This window comes from Dysidea avara, chromosome 7, assembly GCF_963678975.1.
Source record: "Dysidea avara chromosome 7, odDysAvar1.4, whole genome shotgun sequence".
Classification (NCBI taxonomy): Eukaryota; Metazoa; Porifera; class Demospongiae; order Dictyoceratida; family Dysideidae; genus Dysidea; species Dysidea avara.
Window position 1 is genome coordinate 38,074,633 of NC_089278.1, and position 18,079 is coordinate 38,092,711.

An 18,079-nucleotide genomic window follows, 5' to 3' on the forward strand; every position below is an offset into this window, starting at 1 on the left:
TCAACTCCACTAAATGGAACAACACCAGCTAGTGCATGTAAATTCGTTGTGCAGTATACACTAAGAGGTTCAGCAATTTCAGCAGCAATCTCTTGCTACTGCGTGCGGTCTTGACCGCAGGAAAAAAGGGCTGCCACGTGCATGCGCACGCGATTACAAGAAACGCATGCGCGTATTACAGAGCAGGGAAGAATAACCTATAATTGGGGAATCGTACTACACGATCGAGGTATTTCGCCTCGTTCTGAGATGAGTTCTGCTCCTGCTAGTGATTCATCAGTGACGAAAAGTGAGTTTCCATACTACTCGCTTGTAAATTTAGTGATCAAGCCAAAGGTACTGTGACGTACGTAATTATTGAAGCCACGCCTTGTTTGAGTGATGGCAATGTTGTTATCACAGTTTGATTCAATGATTTCCGCGTACACCTGTGGTGTAGTATGTATAAGTTGGGCTGACCTTTGAAATAACAGCTTAGTAATAAAAGAAACTAAAAATTTCTCAAGAGTAATGCACCTATCAATGTATTGCCCCACTACCCCCCCCCTTGGGGATATATGGGGCTATAGTGGGGATTTGACACAGCCGAATGTCAAATGCCCCATAGTAGGGCAAACCTATCGTGTCAAATCCCCACCGTTGGCCCCAGTTGCAACGCGGGATTTGACATAGCGAAGGAAGTTACAACAAAAAAATATTTGGGTGCTTACTGAACGATCGTCAAATGCCCCATAGTGGGGCAGCAGTTTCATGTCAATTCCCCCTGTAAAGCCCCACTTACGCCCGAGGGGGGGGGGGGCAATACATTGATAGGTGCATAATAACATTACAGCCAACCACTGTACCGCTGTATGATTAGTGCAGAGGTTGGAATGTCTTGCCAGCTGAACTACGTAGCTTCTATAATGTCCACACAGGTTGTAGCTGTCTTGCAGCAACAGAATCGCTGAACTTAAATTTATATCCTGCCTAAATTCCGAATGGCCATTCAAAGTTCCAGTCGAGGTTCCAGTACACTGTTTGCTGTCCTTATACAACAGTCATTGGCTACTGGTAAAATCAATCAATCAACCACCACTGAGAGTTTTGTACGAGAGATCATGTGACTGCTGAAGTGTTGGGAACCTCTTGTTAAGTAAGGAAGAAATTGAGTGTGGGAGCGCAGTGTGAGATTGAAGGCCAAATTGTGAAAATCATGTCTATGGTGTGAGAATTGGAGGCTCTGTTAGTGGTGACAATAAAAGTGTCAAGAGCAGACATGTGGTTTGGCGCTCGGGAAAGGGATGTAACAGAAAGTGTACCTACTTATATGGCAAACCCTTAGGATTTGTATAGTAGAAATTTTGATTGGTCATAAATGTGTTGTGCTAGACTTTTGAACAAAAAGAATTTGAAATATTTTAGCTGGTCAAGCAGTAGTACAAATGAGCCATAATTCAGTCCATATACTAATCATTTGTGACCGGATTTACAAAAAGGTACCTTTTCTACACATTTTACATACCAGCAAACAAAATGACGTACCACTTGACTCACTTGCTCTTAGTATCAAAATGCACCCAGATACTGTAGCCATACTAATGGAAAATTTCAGGCAATTATATTCCATGATCAAAAAGTTATGCTGCTTCAAAGTTTTAAAAATGAGTCAAATTTGAGTGTTTGAAAAAAGTACCTTTTGCAAATCTGGTCACATTTGTTTATTCATGGACTGTTGGCCCTGGAGATTAAAAATAAATAAAAATAGAATCATTTCAGCTGCAACTGACTGTTGTAAAGACTGGTGACTATTAAAGAAATCATGTAATTCACATTTATGCTTGAGTATGTCAAAATACTGATTCACTGCATCTGTGAAACATAAGATTCGTGTCCCCAGGAACTTGTGAAATTCTGTCCTTGAGTCATTAAATGTTTTTTAGGGCTCAGTTGAGCTTAAGAGAGTCCCCTCCCCAAATGCACTATTGTGTTTACATTAAAATATTGCCATAAAATTAGTGAGATGAAAATCACCTTTACAGAATAGTCTGGTGCACTTAACATAATATCCAGCATTAAAGACTTACAGGCAGGGCCGCCGACAGGGGGGGGGGGGGGGGGGGGGGTCACTCAATGAGATCCAGCAATCCAGTGCAACAGTGGCAGCAATCCAGTGCAACAGTGGCAGCAATCCAGTGCAACAGTGGCAGCAATCCAGTGCAACAGTGGCAGCAAACCAGTACTTGTAATATATCTTATAAGGCGCCTATGTAGATTAGGTTAGATAATCCTAAGGCTGCAGTACATGTTGCTGTCAGACCTTCAGTGCTGGTCACTGTAAAGCATTAATAACAATAACAGTGTGACTTCTACTTAAGATCGAGACACTCTAATAAAACAGTCACCCTATTACAGCAGTCAGGCAAATATTCAGTCATAGTAACTGTTTTAAAAAATCAGTCTAGCATAGGGTACAAAAATTTGTATATATTTGGCACAAAGCATGCTGTAAAATTCAACTTGAGATGCCCTAATACAGTCCCTAATACAACAATCCAATAAATGATACCATGACAAATTATTATAAAATCACTCTCATATTTAATCTCAGAGTCTAAATTTCAAATTTTCCTGGGGCCGCACATTCCCCCAGACCCTCTGGCTTGGCATGGTTCATATCTATCAATAAGCTAATCAGTTAGTAGCTAGAGGTTTGCCTTTAGTTGTAGTCAGCTTGTTCATGTAAAATCACTCTCATATTCAATCTCAGAGTCTAATTTTCAAAATTTTTCTGGGGGACATGCCCCCAGACCCCCTTGCTTTGCATGCTAAACTATCAATAAGCTTATCAGTAGTAGCAGTAGCTTGTAGTCTAGTAGCTAGTTAGGTAAGCTTGCATGTTCTAGTAAAATTGTTCTCATATTCAATCTCGAAGAGTCTAATTTTCAAATTTTTTTCTGGGGAGCATGTCCTCTAGCTTGGTTAGAATGCTAATAAGCTTGTCAGTTAGTAGCTAGTTTGCTTTTAGTTGTAACATAGTAGCTACTTTAGCTAAGCTTGTTCTTGTAAAGTACTTTTGTCTGTTTTTCTCTATTGAAAATTATAGATTATAGGGCCCCACAATCTAAATTTGCCCTTGGTCCCCTAAATCCTCTTGGTGGCCCTGCTTACAGAAGGCTGATTTTAAAATTCCAAAACTCAATTACTTGCTTGCCAGCCTGATCACAGCCACAAGGGTAGAAGCTACACTAGCAGTGCACGTCTACCATTTCACACTAACTTGCAAGTTACACCCTTTTACCTTTAAATACATCGTTGTCTGCAAGGAAACCATACCGAGTAATTTTCTGCAGACACTTACATTAGAGAAGCATATTTATAGATAGCACAAATTTATTTGAAGTGCTTACATTACTGTAAGAGGGAGCAGATGGCATGGTGACCCATTCCGTTAAATGATCAGAGGACAGCTATCATGCCCGTTAATGATCTAACTGCAATCAGCTGCTAGATCATTAAGGGGTGGAGCTCAATAGCCCCATGTTATTTAGTTCAAATATTAATCAAATTGTTGCTGTGTACAGACCCTTTTTATTCCCACTAGGGACCTGTGAGAAGCTCAGTCAGAAACATTGGAACTAAAACGGGAAGAATGCAGAGAATATCCCAGACCCAGTGGTGGCTGGATTCCCAGCAACAAGCAGTCTAGGCATGCGCCAAAGGAGCCACAACAGCTAGGGTCAACTGTTTTAATAAAAATACTTGAATAGCTTGTAGAGAAGCAAATTGTTCATCTAGCATTCAAAATCCTTGAAACTAATGTTTTTTGAATATTAGATCTAAAAGTATGGGGTGGATTCTGTCTGACTTAGTGTCTGCACATACCTGCCAGCACCAGGTGGTTAGCATACTCCATAAATGCTCTAAATGTTTATAAAGATAGACTAAGAGTGGGTGAAAGTTGACTACAGAAATGCTATAGAGCTACAAAAGGTGACATTTTGCACAAAATGAGCTAGGTGTAGTCATACAAGTCGAAACAGGTGCAATTATACTATACCATACATTTTCAACAGCTGCTAAATTACTAGCAACAGGATTGAGTCTTACTAGCAATGCAACCAACATGAGCATACAGTATGTGGTTTTGAAGTGCTGGTCCTATAACTCTTGCAAGTAACTATTACTTGTAGTTGCTAAGTGTTTGAATGTTAACAGTTAGACTGAAGGGCATAGTTTTTGTTATATTTCTAGGGCCACATTACATACAACAAAATGCTTATACCAGTGGGACAACTTAATACTGTGACATGCATATTCACTGTATAGCCAGTACACCATGTGTAATGTAATTATATATCAGCACATAAGGTAACCACAGATGTGACTGCTGCAAATAATAGACAAGTAGTTGATTGCTCTATTAGGGTATCTCTGGTCTGGAGAGATGTAATTACTTTACACTTTTGTTGCTGCTACCTAATTCACACAATGGCCTGCTAACTGAGATATGAGGTATCTGTAACACAAAGTAATAGTTAGTTTCTTTAGCGGATTACTGTACCCCATTGTGTGGTCAAACTATTTATTAGCCATATATGCCTGTACATGTATACCAACACACATGAAGCATTGTACCTCTCACATAATCTACTCTACTAATACAGTTAGTTCATGACATCCTTGGAGGGGGACACTTAGTTCATGTTTCCTTTCTCTCTGTGTTGTTTTCCATTTGGATGTCCTTACTTAGTTATTTCTTAACTCACTCGGTCACTTAGTATAGCGGCGTAGCCCCCAAAATTGGCAATATTGTGCACTTTTTCATAAAGCTGTGAAACTTTCCACATAAATAGTACTCCTCAATACATGTAATTTTAGATATAGTGCCATCGCTGATTTGACCTTTGGTGACCTTTACGGCCATTTTTGTACAGAAAATTGATCATTGTTGTCTTTAACTCCCTGAGGCAGTAATCAACTTGTTAAAACATCGTACCAAACAAAAGATCTTGCTGATAGAAACAACTTGGTTTTTATTTAAAGTCAATAGGGTGATTTCATTACAAAGTTATGATCATTTTTACTAGCTGCAAAATTTGGTAAATTTACCTGCCCTCGAGGTGTGAATTACCTGTGGGCAGATAATTATGCATAAATTTATAAAATTTTGCAGCTAATAAAAATGATCATAACTTTGTAATAAAATCACCTATTGACTTCAAATAAAAACCAAGTTGTTTCTATCAGCAAGATCTTTTGCTTGGTACCATGTTTTAACAAGTTAATTACTGCCTCAGGGAGTTAAAGACAAAAATGATCAATTTTCTGTACAAAAATGGCCGTAAAGGTCACCAAAAGTCAAATCAGCGATGGCACTATATCTAAAATCACATGTATTGAGGACTACTATTTATGTGGAAAGTTTCATGGCTTTATGAAAAAGTGCACGATTTTTTGGTTGTGCCGCTATACTAACTTTACTACTTTGTCAAGTTGTGGTAGAGGTTGATGTTCTTACCTGTGAAGGTTGTCGGATTACATCTAAGCCTGAACTTGTTTGTACTACGTGTAGCTGTCCTCACTAGCTCATCACTTCTTCTACTTGATTGCAACTATTTCCCAACTTTTCTGAGGTGTGTTGCCATGCACCAACACCACATCACCCACTTAATAGTTTTTCCTATAACTGTTTCTAAGTGAGGTCAAGGTATTCATATCTCCATTAACGCTGAATGTGCTGAAATACATTTCGGCTGGCCACCTATAGGTGGAATATTCTATTTCATCATCTTCCACTATTGTGTATAAAAGAGATGTGATTCTGCTACCACACAGTAGGTGCAGGATCTGCATCCATGATGTCTGATGTGATGTATCCTTAGTGATGGTTGTTTAACACTGCTTCTGTCTTGGACACTATTATATGCAATGCAATTAGTGGTACACGGGTCCTTCCTAATACTTTCTTTATTGTTGATTTGGTCAATCCAATCAGCTGTTCCCACCATCCATTCCACTGTAGGGCCCACTTGGGGATGAGCTGCTATTGCACTCCTTAACTTATAAACTTCAAAATAGTTTCGTTCAAAAAGAGTTCTGCTTTAATACAATGTTTTAACAAGTTAATTAAAGCCTCAGGGAAATAACAAGCTGGGATATCATATTCCTACAGAAAAAATATTGCAAATCTCTGCAAAATGCATGTCATTAGAGTAGCACAGTGAGTTTCACTTTGCATGTTGTGGATAATATAAAATAAGATTCATAATGATCAGTGTCAGACTGGATTGTTATAGGCTATCAATAACTCGAAGATTTTTCAGTATACAGTTGAGAAGATATGAAACTAAGAAATTGCTGTGTATCACCCAACTTTAACTTTTCTGTTGCGATTGTTTCATGATTAAATTTGAGTGCGTACCTAGGGGGTTTCCAGGGGGTTGGATTTTACTCACTACTTGAAACACTGAGAAATCAAAACTTTCAAAATCTGGAATTTTTCAAACATATTTATAGTTAAGTACATAATAGTTTTCACTCAATAGTCATACATGTAACATTGTTCTGAGCAGTAATTTTGGAACATAGACTACTCTAATATAACAATCACTTAGCCATAGAGGGAACCCTTTTCAAAATTCCTAGTAATGACAATGTTGTATCGCTTTATGTAGATCTATGCGTGTCTGTATATGAATGTAACATTGTGTGTGATTGCATTAGTTTTGATCTAGCTCTTCCTCTAGTATGATCAGGGCATGTATTCTTAGGCCATTATTATATTATATATGTGTGTATTGATTTTGTTATTTAGGTGTAAATGAATTGGCACTGTTTAAACAGTACTATAGCAAATTGAGGACTCTCAACCTTCATAAATTAACTGCATATTTTGTTGGCAAAGAAATTATTGACTTTGAAGATGAAGAAAACATTACTAATGCCATTACTGTGCCACAGAAATCATCCATAATATTGATAAAAGTTTCCTATCATCTTGAAAGTGGTGTTACTACAAGCTTGTATGCAATGCTGGACATTATATGCCAGCGAGGAGACATTGCAGGAAAAGAAATTGCTCAACAAATGAGACAAGAGTTGTTATATCCTCAAGGTACACCATCTGTTTGTGATTTCTTAAAATAACTTTACCATCTCACGTTAAGATTATTATGGATCTCACATGCATACAGTATATCTAATGTTTTGCATATGATATGAAACTGTATACTAGTCTCCAACGAGGATGTGGTGACCATTGTTATTTTGTTATAACCTGTGTGCTTGCAATTAATCTGTCTGCACTTTATGCAGTGTTGGGGCAATTACTTTTTAAAAGTAACTCGTTACATATTACCCATAATATAAATAATATTACTCAATGGATTACTAATGAGATTAGTAACTTTGTTACTTGTAGTAATAATATTAGACTCGTTACAGTAACTATATTACTTAGGTAACGTGTTACATTTGTAAGTAAAGTAACTTGAGATATATTACCTGTTTTTTATAGTGTATTTCGTTATATTACTTTGTTACCACAAGAGTAATAATTGTTACATAATACGTAACTTGTAATGCGTTACCCCCAACACTGACTTTATGTGAAAACCTGACATTTAAATTATTTGTTATTACTTATCCTACTAAAAGTTTCGGCTTTGTATGTTGGAACAACATATGTATATAGACCAACAGCAATTACATGTTATTTACAGTACATAATTGAGTTCACTTATAATATGTTTTATGAATGTGACACTGTAAAAAGTTGACACCTGCACCATCGTATTTGTCATGACCAAGTAAATCCATTGCTGTTATTCCCTTCTTCTACCAGGGACAAAGACGAACACCGTATTACCTGATTTGTCTCAGATAATATTTTCTGAAACAAATGTAGATAATCTCTTATTTCCTTAAATTAGTCTGTGAAAAATATGGCAAACACAATTATAGCTACCCAGAAGTTTTCTATTTGCACTTTTCTTAAGGAGTTAGTGATTCAAAGAGAATGAAACACATAGATTGTACCATTATAATCAATCAAATTAACAATTATAAAATTGTGCCAAGTGCATTTGCAGTTCTAGTGGCATATGCAGTCTAGGCAATAACATGTTGTGGTTAATGTGAGCATACCATTTTTGAGTCTGTATTGTGTGTCTACACATACTCTGATGATTTTGTGTCCTGCCATATACGACTACCATGTAGTACATCAATGTATAGTTGTTTTTGCTATACAGTGCAAAATACATACATAGACATTGAGCTATTGTATTGACTAATAAACTATTGGACATTTGTCATTTAATGATTAAGTGTGTACCATATCCCTATATAACATTTGAGGAGAGGTGACTGTGCTTTGCAGACTCACAGACCTTGTGCCTGCTGTACAATATTTTCAGGTTCTTGTTCTTTCCTGATCTCTCATGAGTGAATTTATCAGGAAAGGTCATATTTACTATCCCCAATTTACAGCTGGCTAAGTAAAGCATATTATGACCCTGTGCAATTGTTTTGTTCACAAGTACAATATCTCACTGCTAATCCGAGTGTTCAATAAGATGACAAGGGTGACTTATATTCATTATAGTAATTGGACTGCAGGGTGCTGTACTAAAGACTTATGGTAGTGAGTCATACAGCCAAGAAAGTAAAAAGTGCACGCCTCAAATAAATAAGCACAAGACACTACTGTGAGTTATTTACAAGTGGCAACTATTTCACAATCCTTACATGATTCATGTGATGTTTATGCTGAGGAAGTCAGGTGATCAATTCTTTTGTTGTGATGGCTATCATTGTTTTTTTTCTCTAAATCAACCATATGATTATGCGTATATACTATCTATTTATTGCCTCTTGTCACTGTCAACATATTACTACAATTTATTTATATTGAATAGCTAATAGTATAAACGACTCAAAAACTCAGTGACTCAAAAAATTATCACATACCCATGATTCAATTATATCAATACCTTTGATTCACTAATACAAAGTGAAATCTTAAAACAGCCTTGGCTGAAAACAAGAGTGCATCCACAAATAAAGTAAAAGTAATTGGAAATTGAACCAAAAATGAATGTTAATACAACTAAACAAGTTTTAATATTTAGCCCTTATCATTTACTTGTTCTACATTCAGTCTTGCTGTATTCCCAATTACTTTTAACTATTAACTAGTAATTTTTAGGGCTGTACCGATACTGTTATCACCTTTTTGTAACAATGGTCATTGGTAAGGGACCATCCATAATTTTCATCATTTTCACAGGCATATGGAGAGTAAGGTAAGGGTGGGCATTTCTGGACAACATTTGCACTAGCATTAGAAATTAGCTCATGTCTCCTCAAGAGAATAATGGATTTTAACATGCTTGGTGCTAAGTTGTATTTGAACTAGGCTATTAGCAATATAAACTGTGAGTGGTTTAATGTAGGGTTCCAGGAGAAAGATCGACCAACATTTTTATAATCATATAGGTGAATTTACTCCCTCCCCTTAGTGTACTCTTGCAAAAATGCTATGGATAATCCCTAACTAGATGAATTGCTGGAAAGCATTAACCCTAGCTTGTATCTCAAAATAAGGGATATCAGTTACACTTTTGAAGTATCGGCTGTTTCTGTTATAATCGGTTCATCAGAAAATTTGTATTGGTACTTGATAATAAATATCAGATAATTATCTGATTGGATGTAAAAAAGTGGTATTGGTACTGCCCTAGTAATCTGGCCACTATAGTCAGTGTAGAGGAAAAGGCACCAAATTACTAGCCGATTAGAGTTTAATAGGCAATTGGGAATGCAGCAAGAACACGAGTCAATGATAGGGTCCAATATTAAAACTTCAGTTAGTTGTCATTTTTGGCCACTCCAGATATCAGCCTTTTCAATTGTCAATTAGATTTACTTTTATGCCGGGATGTGCCCATTTTATAGCTGTTTTTTCCTGGAGGATATATGTATGTGTTGTTAAACTGTATGTAGAATCATCTAAAGAATTTACTGCCAAGCAAGAAGGAGTCTCAGTGGCTGATTTGAAATGTGATGCAGGTTAGATGCAACATCATTATAAATATTTTCTATATAAATATTTAAAGCTTGAATATTCTTTATAACGCATACTTTATTTTCTAGCTGGTGGTCTTGATTTTTCCAAGTATGATGATGTCTCACTTGCACTGACTGCCTTAATGAGCAAGTTTGAGGTTGAGGTAATGAGTGATGCTTGTTTTCAAGCTGCTAAAACTCAGTGTGTCAGCCGTGCTCAACCATCAAAGCTAAAGCGAGCAATTGAAAGAGCTTATGACATGCATAGCCTCTTCAAGTGGTTTGCTTGCAATAGTGTTTATTGTAACTGGATGAATATACGATTTCTGGAGACAATAGCTACAGCTGTTTCTGTTTATTCTGGAAACAACAGGCTTGAGAAGTTAATACAAGACTACAAAGATTCGATATATTCTAGAACATTGCGTCAAGTTTGGGAATACCTTCCAGCGCATGGAAAACTTAAATCTAAACATTATAGTAAACTGAGAACTGTTTTCCTTAACAAAGATCCTGCTACTGTAACTGTAGCTGAAGTACTTACACACTGTAAACCTCGTTTAGCTGAAAGTATTGCTTTGGATATCATGGAAATTGGAAAAGGATCACTGAAAATTTCCTGGCTTATCTTAACCGATGATGTCTATCCAGCCTTCGTGTCTTTACTAACAGTGCCTCAGGAGTTACGACATGATGACCTTTTGCAGGTTGGGGCTTGGGTGGTTCACCACCCACAATCTGTTTTGTTGGAACATAGGAAGAGCAATGGTGAGTATATCAAATCCATGTACATTGTATATTCTATATACGTACAGACACAGCTATGATGTCAACTCCTACTGTATTGGTTGGTTATTATCATGGTTTGTTGTTGAGAGATATCAACGTTGATCAGTTGTGTAATAAGTTGTGTTCTAGTGGACTGCTAACTACACATGATCAACACCTCATCTCTACTGGCTACAGTGTCTATCAGAAGAAATATCTGCTGCTGGAAACTGTTAGGCACATGGATGAAAAATCCTTGCTAGTAGCTTGTGGAGTATTATATGAGCTGTGGCCAGAGATTGGTGCTCAGTTGAATGCAGGTATGTATGCTAAGCATTGTACTAGCGTAAGGCACCAAAAAGTTACACACTACGTTAGGTCATGCAGTTATCACTTCTATATAAAATACATAAATTTATAAACTGCTACTACTGTCCACTGACCTGCATGCAACATATGCTGTCTTGTGATAAAAATGGCATGAGACTATTATTAATAGGCCAGGATAATTGAGGTGCTCTACTATGTCATAATGCAAGCAACATTGACAGCTGCACTAAGAATTATAATTGGTACTTACTATGGCTAATCATTTATCACTCCGCTGGTGACACAATAAATACTTTTTATTAACCCCATAAAATTTAGAAATGTGTCACTAATCAATTTTGATAATTAAAATAAGCAGAGCAGTAATTCTTGCCCACAGATTGTAGTACGACTTCACAGCACTGGAGGCACAGTTCACATTATAATATGTTCGAATGATGACACCAGTTATACAACATCTTAACAAGTGGTGATCAAGAGGTTCACAACTTATGAAACCAATTTCAACATTACTGTTTATTATATGTATATCTTAAAATCACATGCATGTGACCTCTATCTGTGTTCATTATGAGTTACTTTTACAAGTTATTTTGTATGCAGTAGCAGATTATTCCTTGCATCCACTTTCATTATTTAGTGCTACAATTTGATACCTCCTTAATCTCTGCTATCAGTGATGGTGATGTTACCAAGTACCTACCAGAACATATCAACACAACGTCAGTGCATATTGTGTTCTTCCACCTGGTTGATCATATTAGAGAACTGTTACAACAATGTGATCAGCAACAACTGTTGAAACAGTGTAGAGAGATGAAGGCCAGTGACATTAATAATACTCATCTGTTTGCAGTTGACCAATTTGATACTGAATCCTTGCTGCTGTTTATATTGTATTGCCATACTACCTGGAGTGACCACTCCATTATCAGACAGCTGAGTAGCAGCGTCAGTGAAGCTATAAAGTTGTTTGATGAGTTTGATTCCAAACTAGACTATTCACAACCTATTTCATCCTACCCCATACCTTACCTGTCATCAGATATGTTTCCCACTGACCTCTCCAGTACACACACAGTATTATCCATCAGGTGTGACCAGGAACTCTGCAACTGTACACTCCAATATGTGTGTGACATGAAGTCACTGATGGTGGAGAAGTGTGACATCACACTACACTGCCTGCAGCTACTAGCAGTCAGACCCAATCCTACCACAATCTACTGGAGTATCCCAAAGTGTGTGGTAGAGCTGATCAGTAGTAAGGTACCAGTACACAGTGACTACTTGTACTGTAGAGGAGTATTGGAAGTGTTAGTGTATCCTGAGCCACTACTAGCTACTAGTGATGATGTTAGGATTGGATATCTAGCCTTTGTGGCTGATGGTGATAATTCGGAAGAGGTATATATACTGTGGAGTTAGGTTATTTTGGTACTTTATTTTCTCATTTTTATAGGAGTTGACTACACTTCTTGAAAACTATGCAGAAGAGAAGATAGAGCTCTGTCGGAAAACCTTAGAAGAAAAGATGGAGCTAATTCAGAAAATCTCAAACGAGAAGTCTAAGGTATTACCTAGACCACACATAGTATTTGTGACCTAATCTGGGAAAACCAGTCTTATCACCTATTTAAAAGTATCAAGAAATGCCGGTTTAAGTATTTAGTTTGCCAATGTTTGAAGTGTGTACCCATTTTTCACTTGTTTTACTCCAATTCTTTATCTTCCTGAGCATCCACTGTATAGATAGCCAACAGCCAAGCTCAAAAAGGGGTGGCCAGAATTTAGGGAGTGCAAAAGGTTGTTTACAAAAATTAAAATGGAAGACATAGAGATGGCTTAGGCTAAGTCAGGTATCAAAATTGGTTAAAATGAAAGGACGTTAATTTTACAGCACAAGTCTTTATTCGCCACCACAGAACTGTACAGCCATATACAGCCATCCCTGGGGGCTGGTCAGAGCTCTATTAGGGTCCTAGACCATTCGTACGGATCATCACTGGGCTTGGTAAAAGTAGCCTGCAGAGACCACTCAAGTCTAGCTGATTTTCATTGCAAAATTTGATAGTTAGTTATGTGTTCTTGGTGAAAAGTTAGACCTGCTGTTATTGGCGACAAGACCGGTTTTCCAAGATCCAGTCACATATTATATATGAATTGATCTTGTGTGTAGGAGACTGAAGAGTGCAAACTCAAACTTACTCAAATGCAATCGGAGCTCTCAGAGTTGGACATGATGAATAGAAAAGTTCAGCAAAAGGAAAAGGAGAACAAGAAGCTCCTTGATAAAGCTTCTAAGCTAAGGGTTGCCAATGAAGAAGTCCAAAAACAAAATAAACAACTTGAGGATAGGAACAAGCAACTACAAGAAAACTTAAACAAAGTTCAAGCAGTATATTCCACTGACATGTCAGATAAAGCGGAGGTGATGGTAAAGAAGCTCCAAGCAGCATGGGAAGGTGTCAGGTCTAATCTCCAAAACATTCCGTTGATTTCAAGCCACATGGTATGATATAATAATAGTAGCAGAGTTGTTAATGTGTGTATAATACAGGAAACTGTTGGAAGTGATTTGTCAAAAGACTCAAAACATGTTGACATAATCAGTGAGGATTCACAATATTTATCTAAGCTGGACAACATTTACAATGACATCCAAGGCATGAAGGTATGAATGCATGTACTGTGATTAGACAATCAATTGTATTAAATGATTCATTTACAGGAGTGGACTACATTGTTTGTGCAAAGTGAAAAGAAGAAACTTTACCAGCAGGAAACAATTCCACCATCAGTAAGACATGCAGCATGCATGCCCCATAACTGATTGTATAATGTATACGACGTGTGTGCAGGACATGGAGGAGTATAAAGTAACTGAAATGAAGTCAGATAAAGAGAAGACAGCCAAGTTAAATGTACACAAACTAGATGAGGCACAGCCAGGAGACATTAAACAGTTGGAGAAAGTCCATAATCTTGGAACTGGTAGATATGGGCAAACCTCTGAAGCCATATTTAATAACAGAAAATGTGCTATAAAGGTTTTTCACAAGGCATTGTTAGACCCTAGCCAGTCTGTTTCAGACATATTGGCTGGAATACACAAAAGGTGTTCTCAATGTCTTGATCTACATCACCCAAACTTGGTCAAACTTATTGACATCACTGAAATTGATAACCGACCTGGCCTCATAATAGAATTAATGGAGGTAAACTTGTCAACTTATATTACAAGGAAAGGAGGGAGCCTATCATTATACCTTCAAGTGTTGATATCCTTGGACATGTCTCAGGGGTTGGAGGCATTACACAAACACTCACTAATACATGGTCACCTTCATGATCACAATATACTCATCCAGGGAGATCAGGCAAAGATCAGTGACTACTATTATCCACTGTTAGGACTAGAAGATCATCATATTGATATGAAAAGAGTTCTTCCTTATATGGCGCCAGAAGTTAATGAAGATAAATCGTTGTTGTCCATCAGCTCTGATGTTTACTCACTTGGAGCTCTTATACTTCAGGTGGTCACTGGAACAATTCCCACGGAAGGTTCTACTAAAAATCTTGCTGACCATGTCTCCCAAGCTCATATTCTGTCATGGCTAATTCAGCAGTGCTTAAGCAAAGACACTGGTAGAAGACCATCTGCAACTAAGATGTGTGAAGACGTTAGGAGGCTACAAGAATGCACCCAGTATATTAGCAGTAGAGCGATGATGCAGACAGTAAGCATTGAAAATAGCATGAGACAAAGGAAATAGCAAGTATATTACCATGTAGCAATGTAATAGTAATCGTTGTCCTGTGGGTGTACCTAGTGTGTAAGCCGTCAACCTTTACTGTTTCTAGTGGTTGGCTGAAATGTTATTTTTATTGAAAAAAATTTAGCTGTTTTCTCAGGACTCAGGTCAAGTTAGACAACGTTTATGTAGGTATACTCATGCATCTCCAAAAATGATTTTTGCAGGTCTACATGCATGGCAACCTGTATTAGTGATTTGAATAAGTTACAAAGTAATTATGTTTCTGGTCCTACTATCTTCCAAAAATTGAGCATAACCAGGGAGTTAATGTATAGCTAGCTGTACTACATTGGACATTGTACTTCATGCAGTATTCAGTCAAACATGATTGATGGATACAATATTTAGTTTAAGATTCTTAACTAAGAAAAGTGTGTTTGCAAGACCATGCACGATTGTTCCAACAATAAATATGACTATTAAACTACATGTGGCTTACAGAAAGTGGATAACAACACAGGTCATGTACGTGTGACTACTTGACTCTCATTATACCATATGGTAGTTAAAAAGTATGGTTATAGTACCATCCTTGCTTACTAGCTTCAACGGACCTATGGCTAATGGTGAACTGTGTAGGTTATTTTATTTAATTTTTTATATGCATGAAGAAATGTGTGGTAAAAAAACAAACATTAATTTGCTTCTGGTATGTACATTGGTCCAAATAGCCGATGCGCATAGCAAAACCAGTATAATATTATGGTACTCTAGCTTGGGCTTTGTTTTGCATTACATTAGTGTTTAATCACTGATCTTGTTCTATTTTAGGGTTCGTTGCCATTGTTCCAAACGATTAAAGATGGCAGACATCATTTCAAGTGGAAAGATTGTAGTCCTTTACCAGCTCCATTATTTGGTGCTACTGCTGTCATACTTGGTAACATCATTTATGTCAGTGGTGGTGACAGTCCTGATGCATCAGCCAGTCATCATGTGTTTGCCTACCACCTCCTGGAGGACCACTGGGAGAGGCTTCCAGCACTAAGTCATGCTCATGGTGTTCCTGTTGTAGTGGATGGTAAAGTTACTGTTATTGGAGGGAAGGATACTAAACGAAAGAAGATAACTAATCGGGTCAGTACATATGATGAGAATACACAGAAATGGGAATCACTGTACCCAAACTTGAGAGAAGTGCGATACGGACCTCTAGCCATTGTGTATAAACATTACATAATAGTAGGAGGGGGGAAATACCACGTGCTATTTGATATTCTTTATGATGACATTGAGATACTTGATACTCAAGATGAGAAGTTGACATGGAGGAAAGTTCCAACACGATTGCCTGCTAAGATGTGGGCCCCATCTGCCACGATTTCCAATGACCGACTCTGGATAGTAGGATATAATAATGATAACAGTGGCAGCTTCAATATAATAGAGCAGCGTACTGATGAGACTTATTGGATTCAAGCAGATGACATTGTTAGCAACCAGAAGAATGAATGGACCTCCCTGCCACGATTGTCTCCCTACTATAGCTCCACAGTTGTTCCATATTATTATCCCATTATCACAGTAGGAGGTGATACAAAGGACACCAGAACTGTGGACGCCTTGTTGATGTTTGACTCCTCAAGTGATTCATGGAATCAAGTGGCTTCATTGTCTGGGCCACCTCGTGCCTACACTGCAGTAGCTAGTCTTGGAGAGCAGCAAGCCATAGTTGTGCTGGGAGGATGTACTGAAACTAAGAACAAGAAGGCACGTAATGAGAGCAGTGTTGTGTTAGTGCAGATTGGATATGCAGCTGAACTACCGGCTGTGTAGTTACATTATTGTAAATGAAAGTAGCATAATTGTAAAACTTAATAGCAAGTAATCCTTTTTGGTATTTAATTGTAATAGCACATATCTTATATTTGTACGGGATTAGTGACACATGAATCAAAGCTGAGGTGGGGTTAGTTATTTTTATGGTTGTAGTGCTACTATTTGATTTTAAAGTCTCCATTGCATACAGCATACTTTACTGAATTACCCTACAAGTACCATCACATTAGACTTCTGCCAATTTAGCTGGTATACATAGATAAGGTGCTGAGGGGAGAATTTACTATGCAAGTAACCAAAAGACATTCAAACAAAGAAAGTCTAGTAACTCAGCAGATGATTGGCATACAAACATACTGTTGTATAGCATGATAGCTACTTGCTAATTTCCACTGAACTTGAGGAATTATTCAACAAACAATGTCCCATATGCATGCCCTAGTGATCATCAACATGTTTATTGTTGTTCTAGTGATCATCAACATGTTTATTGTTGTTCTAGTGATCATCAACATGTTTATTGTTGTTCTAGTGATCATCAACATGTTCATTGTTGTTATTTGGTTAATCAATTGATGGCATCATCAAGAAGGCCAGGTTGCAGTATTTTACTGAGTGTAGTGATATAGTGATAGAGTTTGGCTTGCATGAAATGTGGAGGTTTATAGGGTGTGCATGACTGCATGAGACTAGCCATAAAGCTACAAAACTCACAAAGGTAATACACTATTTTCAGTTAAAGTGCATGGTTTTGTTGTAGCTTCTGAAAAATGTCAAAGAACTCCCTGAGACCTCTTGTCCCTGGAAAATGTGCCAATACATTATCATTCTATAATGAAAGAAAGGTCTTTAGTTATAATTATATATAGTCTAAAAGATTTGTAGGTTTGTGATGAATGTGATATGTGAAGGGTTATTTATATAGCAAAAAATGTGATTAATTTATGGTGATCTGTTAATATTTTAGGATGTTCTCTGCACTAAAGGTGCTAGTAAATACATAGCTGCATTTTTCCATAGTTACTGAATGTAGATACTGAGATACTGTTTACAACCAAACTATTTTGTTATTCTTTATGTCATTCATGCAAGAAAATTTGACATAATAATATGTACCACTTTGTATTATCGCAACATATCATTGTATCATGATAATTATTTTTAAACTCAATGTCAGGGGTAGATCCAGGGGGTTTCTGAGGTTTCCAGAGACTGGTAAAGACAACTAAAAATTGAGCATCAAAGGTTCAGATCAAGATACTCTATAGAGCGGTCAGCCACCCTATTAGAACGGTCATATTTAATTCACTTTACCTGTACATATACACAGT

The 18,079-nt window shown here is 37.3% G+C and overlaps 1 protein-coding gene across 2 annotated transcripts; it reads left to right on the forward strand.

Annotated features, from left to right (window-relative positions):
• Positions 1-162: 162 nt before the first annotated feature.
• LOC136261903 (uncharacterized) lies at positions 163-16,895 on the forward strand. Of its 2 annotated transcripts, XM_066055992.1 has the most exons (12): positions 163-289; positions 6,797-7,096; positions 9,988-10,053; positions 10,138-10,818; positions 10,866-11,138; positions 11,789-12,555; positions 12,611-12,721; positions 13,328-13,660; positions 13,709-13,822; positions 13,880-13,948; positions 14,010-14,891; positions 15,741-16,895. In XM_066055992.1, the coding sequence occupies exons 1-12, from the start codon at positions 250-252 to the stop codon at positions 16,743-16,745; spliced, it is 4,641 nt and encodes a 1,546-aa protein (XP_065912064.1). In that variant the 5' UTR covers positions 163-249; the 3' UTR covers positions 16,746-16,895. The 2 variants fall into 2 exon arrangements, with proteins under 2 accessions (XP_065912064.1, XP_065912065.1); XM_066055993.1 differs by lacking the exon at positions 9,988-10,053.
• The last annotated feature ends 1,184 nt before the right edge of the window (positions 16,896-18,079 follow it).